This window comes from Vombatus ursinus, unplaced genomic scaffold (genome assembly GCF_900497805.2).
Source record: "Vombatus ursinus unplaced genomic scaffold, bare-nosed wombat genome assembly UNPS02014791.1, whole genome shotgun sequence".
Classification (NCBI taxonomy): domain Eukaryota; kingdom Metazoa; phylum Chordata; class Mammalia; order Diprotodontia; family Vombatidae; genus Vombatus; species Vombatus ursinus.
Window position 1 is genome coordinate 32737388 of NW_020954569.1, and position 14439 is coordinate 32751826.

The 14439-nt window shown below is 37.7% G+C and overlaps 1 protein-coding gene across 1 annotated transcript in view; it reads right to left on the bottom strand.

Annotated features, from left to right (window-relative positions):
- Positions 1-14439, bottom strand: part of ROPN1L (rhophilin associated tail protein 1 like) — a 35287-nt gene that overhangs the window by 10979 nt on the left and 9869 nt on the right. Inside the window, exon 5 of the mRNA XM_027869129.1 lies at positions 695-870. Within this exon, the coding sequence (XP_027724930.1) occupies positions 695-870 (176 nt within the window). The remainder of the gene's footprint in view (positions 1-694; positions 871-14439) is intronic.

A 14439-nucleotide genomic window follows, 5' to 3' on the forward strand; every position in this document is an offset into this window, starting at 1 on the left:
TGACTTCATATTTATGTGGCATTTTCCCCCAGGCACTTAGAATGTGGAATAATACTGTGCTTTTCTGGCTATCTACAGTAGCCACATGCCCTAATTTGTCATCCCAGAAATCTAAATCTCTTTGATGTGTACAGTTTTCTGTTTCATTATCAAAAAATTGTAGTTATCTTTCTAAATATATTTTTACATCACATCATAGTTAAAATTATTTGAAGGACTGCATGTAAGAACCAATATAAATTTATTGAAAATTTTACTTAATGGGGAGATAAAATTTTTTTCTTCCAATGACTAAAATGAATTGAACAGAGTATTGGCAACTGTAGTAAACTGTACAGATCAAGGAGATGATATCTTCAAAAATATTTTGTTTGATGTTCTAAGCCAGGGGTGGGGAACCTGCGACCTCAAGGCCACATGTGGCCCTCTAGGTCCTCAGGTGTGGCCCCTTGACTGAATCCAAACTTCATAGAACAAAAAGTTTGATTTTTCAAGGCTGCAGGTTCCCCACTCCTGTCCTAAGCACATAGACTAGTCACAAAATTGTTTCTTTAACTTTTATCAGTCTCATTATTAGTGCGTAACAAAGTAAATTATAAGATCACTTAGTTGAAATTTAATGGAAATGTTTTTTCCATAGTAGATTTCCACATTTGTTAACATAAAAAGAGTATCAGATTCAGTTTATACTTACACTGTTTCTTCAAGATGATTAAGAAACAAGTTAGTATCACTCTCAGTTCTATCTTGATCTAAGCTTGAGAGATAACTGAAGATGTAAGAGAAAGTCTCAAAGGGGATGCGAGCAGGTCCGCCTTCAGGATCTTCTGTAAGGATTTCACAACCATGCTTCATTGCACTTTGTAATGTCTGGGAAACAAACACCACCAGAGAGGAAAAAAGTTAAATTTACTACTCAGATTCATACCATAATCAATAATTACAACAAAGGGGCAAAAACATTTTACTGAAATTCTCTGTCAAGGAACTAGGAAAAAGGGAAAAGAAAAGGCACAATAGGATATAACTGATTTAAAAACTTCTTTTCATGGACTATTGAAAATTGTGAGGAATGAAAAAAGATCATGAAGATGAAAGATGAAGAGAAAACTTTATGGGATTCCACCTGTAAACAAAACCACCCTTATAAGGCCAATTTCTGTCACACCAAAATTTCAGACTCTAATTGGCATGAGGCTTTAACCTGTTTAAAATGGTAGTCCTAATTCTGTAAACACATAACTCAACAAACTTTGAGATTTCTTTCACGTGTCCTAAATAAACTTCAGGTCTTTGGGAAAGCTGAATTAAAGTATTAGCTATGTTCATAATTTATTTTTACTTTTCTTATATTTTGTGACTTTCCTACCCCAAATTAAGTGCTTATTTAGAGTATGACAGATTCCAGCTTTGGAGACTTTATCACTTTTTGAAGCTCCCCACCCCAAGTTTTATTTTTGTAACATGCATTAAAAATATGAGTTGGTTTTACATATAACTCATATTTACATAATTCTGTATTTTTTGCATTTGTGCTGTAGAGCAAGAAAGAATACTTTCCTACTTTCTACCATCCACATGCATGCTATAGTTGATACTGTGACAAATAGTCCAGAAATCCTAACACAATACAACAAAAGGTAAAGTGATCATTGGCCAATAATTACATCATACCACGTAATTTTCCAGTGACACTGGCTTTTGTGTGTTTTTTCACAGATTTTGGACTAATATAGTAAAAGTGTGTATATAAATTACACAAATCCTTTACATATATCCAAAGTTGCAACTGGAAAGATTTCCCACTCTCTATTCCCCATCCCCCACAAAAACATGAGGTTTTCTGAAAAAACTTTCAATGGATCAAATAACACTTCTGATGGAAGGATGTTTCTCAATTCCAACCTAGGCATGATTGATATGAATGCGAAACAAGGAATGGGATGCTTTTCTTTTACAAATAAACTATAAAAAATGTTAAATTGAATGAAGAAAATAAATGAATGAAGTTGATATTATTAGCAAAACTGACCTTGAAAATACAAAGGAGTTTTTGTCAGACCTTCTGGGACACCTAAAAGATTAAAGCAGCTCCTCCTTAAATTTTCTGTTTTTCCATTTCTGCTATTATTTTTCATACTCTTCCCTATGCCTTAAATACCTACCCTCCCTTCTCTTTGCCTGTTGTAATTCTAACAAATCTTTTCAAGAACTGGTTTCAAATGCTTTTTGAAAAAAGTCTTTCCTGACCCACCCTGGCAAATCAAAAATCATCTCTTTTTCCTTTGTCTTTTATACATAATAACAACAACAAAAACAACAATAGACACTATATAAATGCTAGCTATTCTTACATGCCAGGTATTGTGCTAGGCACTTTACAAACACAGATAGTTCTTGCTTTACTTAAGTTGACCCATCCACTTTATTTATGCTTTATGTAAAAGTCATAAAATTACTAAGATGCAGACATGTTAAATACCATTATAATAAAGAGTTTGAAATTAAAAGTAAACTTAATGATAAAATATGCACAGTAACTGAACAATAAAGTTAACAGAGGTATGCAGTATGCTGCCCTTTCCTCATCCACGGCACCTGACCTTTATCATCGGTGGTTGGCTATACAACTTTTTTTTAATGAAGCTATTGAGAGATGTTTGGATAGTGATTCTCTTTTTTTTCTTGTATAGCTGATCATAGCAAGCAATAATATCCTCAACTAGTCTTTGAACTTTTAAAAATCTTAAAGCATTTGGATCCATCTTTTCAATGCAAGAAAAAAATTCATTCAAATGATGAAATGCTTCTGCCAACTGTTTTGTCATGAACCTTTTTGGTTTGACCTTGGGTTCTGAAGCTTCTCTTTCTTCTTCAATCTTTGTAGCTGGCAGCTCACTCAGATCCTCATTGGACAGTTCTCCATGACACTCAATCGACACTTTTACATCATTCTCATCCATTTCTATCTCCAGTTCTTGCACTCATTTTACAATCCTGTTACTCACTTCTTCAAATGTTCCATCTTTGTCAAATCCACAAAAATCAGGAACAAACTGTGGGCATACTTTTTCCCAAATTCTCTTTACACATGTTTCTGTTACATCTTCCCATGCCTTTCAGAATTCTTTATGTAAAATAGAAATTGCACACTGCAAATTAATGTAAAGAGAAAGCTGTATCTCATGTTATCTTCACGACAATCCTGGGAGGTAGGTGTTATTATTATCCCCATTTTACAGTAGAGGAAACTAAGGAAAACAAAGGTTAAGTGACCTGGCCCAAGATCCAATAGCTAATAAATGCCTAACACTGGATTCGAACCCAGATCTTCCTGACTCCAAGCTCAGTGATCTCTCCTACCTAACTGCTTTAAAAAATGGTTGGGGCTAGGGAATAGGGAAGAAAAGAACAAGGAATTAGTAAACACCTACTATGTGTCAGGCACTATATTACACATTTTATAAATATTATTCCATTTGATAATATTCACATGACACTTTGTAACTCTCGTGAATTAAAATAATTTAATTTTTTATTATGTCTATGTATATTTCTCTTACTAGCTCTATGAGGGCAAGGGCCAAGTCTTGTCATTGTATCTCTGAGCATATCCCAGAGTACTCTACATATAGTAAAGTATTTAAATATTAAATAAAATTCAAGCTTAAAGGGTTGGTTCTAAGGTTTAAGAAATCATTAGAGTAAAGTGATTAATGATCCCCATATTTTAAGAGGAGTAAGTAGCAGGACTTGCTCTTAGGCACACAACTACCTAACTACAGTCTCTAATGTACACTTAATTTTCCTGATATACTAATCTGATTTACATCACTCCCCTGCTCAAAGACTTTAAGGCTCCCAAGTATCTAATGAATAAAGTCCAAAACTTTTTAGCCTGGTTTCAAAATCTGGTTCAGACTTGTCTAATTTTATTTTTTAGTCCTTTCCTTCATGTAGTTCTAGCCATACCGGGCTACTAGTTCCTCTTGTACTGGTCTTTCCCATCTCAATGCTTTTGCTCACACCATTTAATGGAAAGTGTTCTCTGCAAGATGGAATCAATCATTTTATTGAAAAATCCAATGGCCCTCTCTCAGTCTTGACCTCTCTATAACATTTAATACAAATAACCACTTCTTCCTCAATATTCTTTCCTCCTAAGGTTTTTGAGACATTGTTGGTTATGGTTCTCTTCCAGTCTGTTAGATTTGATTTTTCTGTTTTGAAGGGCTCATCATCTATATCCTGCCTCCAATGAGTGCATGTGCCTCAGGGCCTTGTCCTGAGTCTTCTCCTCTTCTCTCTCTAGGCTTTATCGGGGACTTCATCAAACTCCCATATATTCAACTATCATCTCCAGGCAGATGACTCTCAAAATCCATCCCTCAACTTCTGAGCTCCAAATCTCCATCTCCAATTTCCTGTTGAACATCTGTCTCCACTTGTGTATCCTCTCAAACTCAACATATGTAACCAGAACAGAACTGCAGAAATTATCTCCCCCCCAATCCCTAAAAGTAACTCTCTCTCTTATCCTCCTAACTTCTTTGTTTCTATTGAGGGTACCACCATTCCTCAAGGTCCACAAATGAGAAGTCATTCCCAACTCTTCTTTCTCTCAGTCCCCAACATCCAATCAGCTGTCAAGTCTTGTCAATTCTACCTCCTCAAAAGCATTCACATCTATCTCACTTCTCTAGTAACACCATAGCCACCCTATGTCTAGGCCCCCATCACATCTCACCTAGACCATTGCAATATCCTCCTAATCTACCCACATCCAGTCTCTTCCCTCTCTACTCTGTCTTCCACACCACTGCCAAATTAATATTCCCAAAGCACAAGTCTGACCACGTCACTCTTTTGCTTAGTTTCAGTGGCTTTAGGTTAAAAATACAAATTCCTCCAATTCGGTATTTAAAGAATTTCACGGGGCAGCTAGCTGGCACAGTGGATAGAGCACCGGCCCTGAAGTCAGGAGGACCTGAGTTCAAATCCAGCCTCTGACCAAACACTTGACACTTACTAGCTGTGTGACCCTGGGCAAGTCACTTAACCCTAATTGCCTTAAAAAAAAAAAAAGAATTTCACAATCTGGCTTCCACTTTCTGTCTAGGTTGATTACCCAATACTTTCCCATATGTTCTATATTCCAGACAAATTGGCCTCCTTCCTGTTTCCTGAACAGGATGATGCTACCATGTCTCTACACAAGTTCTCCCTAATGCTTAGAGTGTTCTCCTTTCCTTACCATCGCTTTTGAAACCCTCTCTTCAAAGCTCCTTCCTTTAAGAATCTTTCATATTGTTTAATTGTCATTCCTCTAAGAAGCTTTTCCTGATTCCCCCAGTAGTTAATGCCCACACTCTAATCACTATGTATTTATTGAGTATATAGTCTGTATTTAATTTATGTATATGCATTCTATTCCTCAATAGAACATAAAGTCCCTGAAGGTAGGAGTGTTTCACTTTTATGTTTAAACTCCCAGCCACTGGCATATGTTTGCTGATTTATTAGTTGTTCATATCTCATAAAAATGGAAGGGTTGGTTTGGTTTTTTTTTTAAGATTTTGTCCACTGACCTCCTTCTTCAAGACCTAATTAGTTCCTACCTCTTCCACTAAGACTTCTGTTTTCCAGAGAGAAGTGTTCTTTCTTCTTGCTTTTTATATGGACCTTTACTTGATATTGTTTAACTTATAGTTATTTGTATGCCTGTTTTATTTCAGCTCTTAGAATGATAGTGTAGTGATGAGGGACTTCACTATCTTGGCGTCTGCTGGAGCTCTCTATCCCTCTAGTAAAAAGCATAGGAGGCTCACAAGTCTTTGGCTTGCTTTAATGACAATTTCCTCCTTTGAAAGGTGGCAGACACAAGAAGTACCTGCTGATTCTAGATTTGATTCTAACCAACAAGAAAGAACTGATAACTAAAAGCAGAAAGGATGGAAATAAGGACTCCATGGTCAAACCTGGAAGATGAGTCAGAGAATGAATTGAAGGGAGGAAAAACTAGTCCAAATTGGTTATACAGCCAGTGGCTGGCTGGGGCATATGAAATGGAAGTGAGAGATGCTGCAAAAGTAGAATTAAAAGGATTTGACAATTGATTGGATATGAGAGTAGAGATATGAGGGAGAGGAAAGAGCAAGGATTACTTCAAGGTTACAGACCTGGGCAACCACGAAAAGCTGGAGGCGAGGCAACTTTACAGGGGAAAATAATCAGTCCCATCGCCACTTCCAGGTTTCTTTTCTTCCTCCATCACTCAGTAACCTTGCTTCCTTTGAGGTTCATGTTATTCATCTCTACCATGCAATCAAAATCCCAGGTCATTACCTCTTCATTCCTCAAAGAGTTTGATACTTGGCTCACAATTTTTCTCTCCTCTCCAATTCCTGCCCTCATACTAGCTGATGACTTCCACATACACATTAATTCTCCCTCAAATACTCTAACCTTCTCACTCATTTCCTCAACCTTCTCACCTCTCATGAGCTACTCCTCCACCCCACCTCAGCCATGATGGTCATCCCTTGATTTTGCCATCACTCACAAATATACCACCTTCTATGTTCAAGAATTCTGCCTTTATATAATCATACTCTTCATATGCAATGCAACTTCCATTTCCTTGGCTCCTCAATTCTCTCCCAAGCCATCTCCCCTGCATTAAGCCACTCTCTCCTCTTCTCCCTATCTAGAGCCCTTGGTTCAACTCTAAATGGTTCTACCCTCTTGAATCCCTGGGTCCTTTCACCATGTCACGAATTATACCCAGCCAAGCCTCAGCCTTGGATCACTCCCACCATTCATTGTCTTCATTCCTACATATGTGCTGCTGCTGAATGAAGGTAGAGAAAATCATGCAACTGTTCTGACTAGGTCCAATACAAATTTATTTATTTATTTTACCTAACCTCAACCTTCCCTTATCAACTCACTGTCCACTCTCCACAGAGGCTCCCCCATACTGGTTAATCCCATCTCAAAACTCCCATGCCTCCTTCTCTCCCTATTCTCTCAGCTGAGAACCTTGCCTCATATTTTGTAGAAAAAATTTGAGGCCATTCACCATGAACTCCCTCTTCTCCCCTCTTCCTCATTCATTCTTCAGCTGCCTTCTGTCATTTTCTTCTCCTTCACTCCATCTCACATGATGAAGTGGTCTTAATCCTTATCAAGGCTTAACCCCTCTACCTGCTCAAGCAATCTCATTCTATCCTGCCTCCAACAGAATGCTCCGTCATCCCACTCCTTCACTTATTTTAAACCTCTCCCTCTCTACTGAATCATTGTCTACTGCCTACAAATATACCTACTTCTCCTCTTGTCCTTAAAAAAACAAAGAAAACAAAAAAACCCCCCCAAAAACCCCAAACCTCACGTGATCTTTCCCATCCCCACTATCATTCTATAATTTCTTCTGTCCTTTGTAACTAAACTCCAAAAGACTGTCTTAAAAAGTGCCTCCACTTTCTATCCTTTCACTCTTAACCTCTTAACCTTTGACCTTATTATTGCACTGAAAACATCTCTTTCCAGAGTTACTAATAGTCTCTCATTTGCCAAATCCAATGGCCTTTTCTCAATCCTCAATTCTCCTTGACCTCTCTGCAGCCTCTGACACTGCTGATCACTCTTTCCTTGATATTCTCTTCTCTTTAAGTTTTCAGGACACCACTCTTGGTTCTCCTCCCTATCATCTGACTGCTCCTTCTCTGTCTCCTTTGCTGGATCCTCCTCCAGATCACACCCTCCAACTGTAGATGTCCTATAAGGTTTTGTCCTGTCCTGTTCTCTTCCCCCCTTTATACTACACTTCACTTGATAATCTCATAAACTCCCATGGATTTAATTACCATCTCTATGCTGATGATTCTCAAATCTACCTTTCCTACCCCAGTCTCCTTGTTGACTTCCAATTTCACATCTCCAGCTGCTTTTTAGACATCTTGAACTAGATGTTCAGTAGACTTCTTAAAGCTACATGTCCAAAATGGAACTTATCTTTCCCCTCCAAACTGTGCCCTCCTACCATCTTCCCTGTTACTATAGAGCGCAATATCATCCTTCTAGTCCTTCAGGCTTGCAACCTAGGATTCCTTACCACCTCTCAAGCCTCCCATGCCCACCCCACCCCCAATATCCAAGCCATTGCCAAGACCTGCTGCTTTCACCTTTACAATATTTCTCATATACAACCCCTTCTCTCCTCTGACACTGACATCATTCTAAATGCAGGCCCTTATCACTTCATGCCTGAATTATTGCAATAGGTTGCTGGTCCACTAATGTGACTTTCTTAAAGTGCCAATCCTTTTATGTCACCCATACACGCCTCAAACGTCAGTGGCTCTCCATTGCCTCCAAGAGCAAATACAAAATTGTTTGGCCTTCAAAGCTACCCCCTCCTATTTTTCCAGTCTTCTTACAACTTATTCCCCAACATGTATTCTTCTATCCTGTGACACTGGTCTCCTGGCTATTGCAACTAAAATCTCATTTTCTACAGGAAGCCTTTCCCAAACCCTCTTAATTCCAGTGCTTTTCCTTTGCTTATTATATCCTATTTATCTTACATGTATTTTGTCATGCATGTCATCTCCCCTCTTTAGATTGTAAGCTCCTTGAGGGCAGAGGCTGTCTTTTACTTTTTTTTTTTATCCCTAGTGCTTAGCACAGTGTCTGACACTATTTCCTCTTTCTTGTGGTTCCTTCTATTGCTTCTAATTCTTCCTTACAACATGACTAATGTGAAAATGTTTAATAGGAATGTATATGGATAGCTTATATCAAATTGCCCACCATCTTGGGGAGAGAGGTGCAGAGGGAGTAGGAGAAAAATTTAAAACTCTAAAGCTTATAGAAATGATTGTTGATAAATCAAAATAAATTAATTAATAAAAAAGGTTATCTCATTTTATCCTTACAATAATCACAGGAGTGCTATTTACAGATGAGCAAACTGAGGCAGACAAAAGTTAAATGGCTTGCTTGCCCATAGTCAAATAGGTAGTAAATGTCTGAGGCTGGATTTGAACTCAATTTTTCCTGACTTCCTATATTCACATCTCATTTGATCTTTCTAACAACCTTCTTACAAAGCTATTATTATCCCTATTTTACAGATGAGGGGAGTTAAGTCACAAAGAAATGAAGTGACTTCCAGAGTCATACACATAGTATGATCTGAGACAGGATTTGGACCCATGACTTCCTGACTGTTACACTCTTATTTGCTAGACTAGGCTGCCTCCTTTCTGTTCAGAATGAATGAAATACAACATATTGTCCTAGGTCTCAAAGAGCTGACAATATAGGTAGGAACATACCACATTCAATACATATATGTTTACTTCAATTATTTCAACAATCAGTGATTTTGTCCCTATAGGTGCTATTCTGTGATTTTGTCACTATGGGTCCTATTTTCTGCTGAATACATTCTCCCTGTATAAACTTAGTAGAAGCTGTCTGAAGGGATTTGCCAAGGCCAAAAAAATTCACCAATGTGTAGTAAACTGATGGTGAATCTTCTTCAAAGTTTTCCTTTGACAGAATCTTTGGACAATGGGCACATGTCACCTTATGTCATTTTAATAGAGTTTAATTCTCTCAAAGCCCTTGCAGGTAACTGTAGATACCTCTGTGCTCAGAATTTTAGTTCCTTGAATTCTTGGAGTGTAATAGGCATAGATGCATATCTCTTCATATCTGACACTATATCTTAAGTTAAAAGAAACTTAGCTGCTATGAACACATTTTAATGCCACATTTCTATTCAGGTTTTTCAGTGAGTTCATAGCTAGCAATCAAACTAGCAAAGGTGTCTTCATCATTGCTTTGATTTTCTATCATGTTGGTAGTGGGGTAGGGAAATTATTAAATGAGGAATCTTATTCTTCATGTTGACAATCCAAAGAATACTTCAATTTTGAAAATAAAGTACATTGGGGAAAATGGTGTCAAAGCATAAGGTCATTATCTATAAGTGCTCATTTTTTCTTTCAAGGTTTCATCTGTTGGCAGGAAAGAAAGACCCAGGATAGATAATAAAATGGAAGGCCAACGATCCCATTTTATGGAACTTGGATTTGTACATCTTCTGCCATTATAGGGTTTACAAGGACCTGGCTTTCCATGCCTATTCTACTGCCATCTAGTGTCTAGGTAAACTAGTTAAAGATTTGACAAATGAGTATCTATATTCCTGATCTCAAAGTCAGTTTATGGCCAAGAACTCAGTTAGCATGGGGTACAGTAGATCCTAAAAAAAAACAAACCAAAAACTGACCTGCGTGAAGATAGGTATGGGGGATGTAGGGGGAAGGAATGGGGCAGACAATTTCTATTGTACCCCTAAGGATTACTCTGCCCCTTACTCAGGCATCTCCTCTCATGATATAGTTTTAGCATGTGTCAAACAGTTTCCAACAACTTGTGCCAAAAATGAGGTATTTCAGGTGAGAAGCTATTAAAAATGATGATTTTCCACGCAGAATCTACAAGGTTGAAAATCTCACATATTGAAGTCAAGATCAGTTGTTGGTATGACAAATCAATTTGCAAGTGTCTGAAAAAACTGAATGATATTCATAGGAGCAAATTTGCTATAGTCCTGGAAATCTAAGGAAGGCATAGACTCTTAACATTAGCTTATACCGTATGCCACATTGATAACAGTAAATGTACCAACATGTCAGGTCATCATTTCAAAGTAGCACAATGAAAACAGTAGAAAAATTATGAACTCACTGAGAAACCAGAATAGAAATGTGTCATTAAAATATGTCCCCCTTTCATAGCAGCTAAGTTTCTTTAACTTGAGATATAGTGTCAGATATAAAGAGATATGCATCTATGCCTATTATACTCCAAGAATTCATGGAACTAAAAATCTGAGCACAGATGTTTCCTCAATTACCTGCTAGGTCTTTGAGAGAATTAAACTCTATTAAAATGAATAGAAGTTGAACTATCCTAAAAGATAAGACTCTTACAGAGCAGTATGTATCTACTAGAGAGGACTACCCTAAGATTTGGGGGGTGGGGAGAGTGGGAAGAAGGGCAGCAGTTTAGAATGCTGTCTGAAACTGCAGCTGAAGAGCAACTGAATTTACTTCATACGTGAAAAATTAAAAAGGCAACAACATGCCACACTGAGAAAAAAAACAAAACTCTACTTCTTGTCATCTCGACTTCATTTTCATGAAGAAATGTTATCCCTTGAAATCATTGTTTTCCTGCCATATACCCAATATGAGTACTTGAAATAATGGATTCCAGCAGCACCTTGTGCTCCACCCTTGAGAGGGAGTGGGCTTGCACAACCATGTACCAGCACAATTACTGCCTAAAGCATTCAAACTCTACTGTGAGAGAGCCTCAACTCCTATGGAATGGCCACTGTTGTTCAAATGAAAAAAACATCAGCTTTCCAAAGACTATTTTGTGGAGAACTCAAACAGGGCAGCACTCACGGGGTGGTCAGAAGAAGCGATACAAGGACACTCTGAAAGTTTGTCTTAAGAACTTTGGAATTGATTATGTGACATGGGAGACACTGGCACAGGACTGCTCAGCATGGCGTGCCCTCGTCAAACAAGGTGCTGTGCTCTATGAGCAAAGAAATTCAAGATGCTCAAATTTAGAGAACACCTCTGGAAATGTTCACATAGATTGTTTGTGCCTGACCTGTGGTAGAGCATTCTGAGCTCATGTAGGTCTGATCAGCCACAGTCAGACACACTGTAACTTGACTCCAGCAGAGGGATCTATGTCATTTTGGTCCTTTTCAAGAATGAAGGACAACAACCAATCCACATGGAGGCTTGGTATGTGTGAGGAGGATCTCATTCCCCAGTCTCCAAGTTAGCAGCCATATCTCGTTCCATGGTTAGTGTGTGTCATGGCTCTGCTTGCTTTCCATGGAAACCCTCAAAGGAAATATGGGGCAGGGGATTGGCAGGTGAGCTTATTCTTATAATAATCTATGTAGTAGTTAATGCCTACTAGTATTTTTACACACTCAAGTATAAGAAAGAAGTATTTTATCAGCTATTCAATCAAAGTTCACTGCATGTCTAGCCACCATATAAAAGTAAGACTGTATAGTCACATGGGCTAGTGTTCACATTCTCTAGTCCAGGGGTATAATCCATGTCACAGCCTGTTTTTGTATTGCCAGCAAGCCAAGAATAGTTTTTACATATTGAAAGTTTTATTTTATTTTTAAAAATATAAAATTCATTCCTAGGTCAGGGCATTAAAAAAAAAAAAAAAAGGCAAGCATTCTCAACCAGGAGATGGCATAACTAGTGTCATTGCTAGTTCAAAGTAGTGACTGAACTCAATGAATATGAAGAGTTTAAAGTCCTATCATCAAACAAGTTGAATTTACATGGCTCCAAAGTATGTGGTATTTACCCAGACTGGTGGGCAGTGGGGTAGGGACCATCTAAATTTGTAAATAAATAAGATAAATCATTTAAATATATTTTCTAGCAACATATCACAGAATTACAGAATTTCAGAGTTGGAAGGGACTTCAATGGTCATCTAGTACAACCCAAAATTGAGAGAGAATTCCTACAACAGCATACCCCAAACAAGTGCTGTGATGCCCTATGCCAGGAAGCCCAGCCCATTCCACTTTGGATAGCTCTAATTGACAGGATATTTTCCTTCATATCAAGCCTGAATCTGCCTCTGTAACTTTTACCCTCTGCTCCTAGCTCTGCCCTGTGATGTCAAAGGAAACAAGTCTATTGTGCCTCCCCTAGTTCCTTCAACTGTTAATCCTTTTAGGATTAAGGCCCAAAACTGGCCCTTGTACCATTCTAGTTGATATCCTTTGGATGGTTCTCAACTTATCACTGACTTCCTAAAGTGTGGTGTTCAAAGCACAACACAATGCTCTAGATGTGATCTAACCACAGCAGAGTACAGAAAGAATATTGCCACTTAAGTCCTGGAAGTGAGGCTTCATTTCTCAATGTAGCCCAAGAACATGTTAACTTTCTGGTTTTCACTTAGCTTGGGGTCCATTAGAATGCCGTCCCCCCAGCTTTTTCAAACTGCTGTCTAACTGAGCTACCACTCCTATATTTTCTTGTGAAGTCAATTTTGGGTACCTGAATGTTTAATTTTGTATTTATCCCTATTAAATTTCATCTAATTAGAATAAAAACAAATAATTGGGGGAAGAGATAAGGAAAAATATGTATATCTCAACTAATAAGGAAAAATGCATCCCACTATTCAAAAGCAACAGTTACTAAATAACAATGTTACTGATATTATACAAAGCTTTGCTTTAAGGTTTGCAAAGACGTTAAAGTTTCCTTCTAGATAATACCTGGTGATATGCCTCCTCAATGGCATAATCTAATCTTAACACATTTGAGCAGAGGGAATACTCTCTTCTTCTCTCCTTTAACTCAATGAACTCATTTGCCAAGTAGGCATTAAAAGTATATTATTAACCACCAACTGATAAAAGTGTAGCTTTATCCATGACAAAATGACGCCATCTAGTGTTAAACATTTAAGTGGGTGAATATTTTCCAAAATAGATTCACAAAGAATTTTGTTTTTTATTTAGTTTTTGATTTTCAAAATTGGGAGATACATGTAAAGTATGAAATTTATTACTTTTTTAATCACTAGAAATTAAATTTTAAATTCCATAATTAAAAGTTTCAGATTAATATAACTGCTTGTATTTGTGTGGAGGGGTGTGTGTGGTTGGGTGTGAGTGGGCAAGTGGGTGGTTTCCTCTAAGAATTGATTTCACTTTCTTGTGTACGTCCTTCCATATAATATTTAGTGAGATGTCTCAATGGCATATTCTGATCCTCTACTGAACTTGTAACAAGGACATACCAAGAATTTACCTTGTCAGTTACCAGAAGCTTCTTGGGCCAGCAGTTGGAGAATTTTGTTATACCACCATGTCCAAGTTTACAGTACAAACCCATAACCAGAAGTAGCTGTGCCAAGGTCAAAAATGTTTTTCATTCACACTCTTTGGCTTTTCTCTCTTGACTAATCATAGTCATGTTTCCCTTTTGGAGTTTCATAGTTGTCTCATCTATATATGAACAGATTATCTCTTCTTAATACTACCCCTGAGTGAGAAGGATGAAGTTTCCTCAGTACCCAAACTCATAAATTCCCTTGGTACTCCCAAAGAAACAAGAGCTGCTGACCTGTGTTCCATCCCCTCTTGCAAGAAAAATATTGCAAAAGATTGCTAGCCTGACCTCCAGAGGCTTCCTGCTTATCTGTCTTTAGGCAGAACTTCTAAATGGTTATCAAAAGTCCTCCAGATTCTTTGTCTCTAGGCAGAACTTCTAAATGGTTATCAAAAGTCCTCCTGATTCTTTGTCTCTAGGCAAATATTTCCAAATAAGGGTTTTAGAAAGCCTC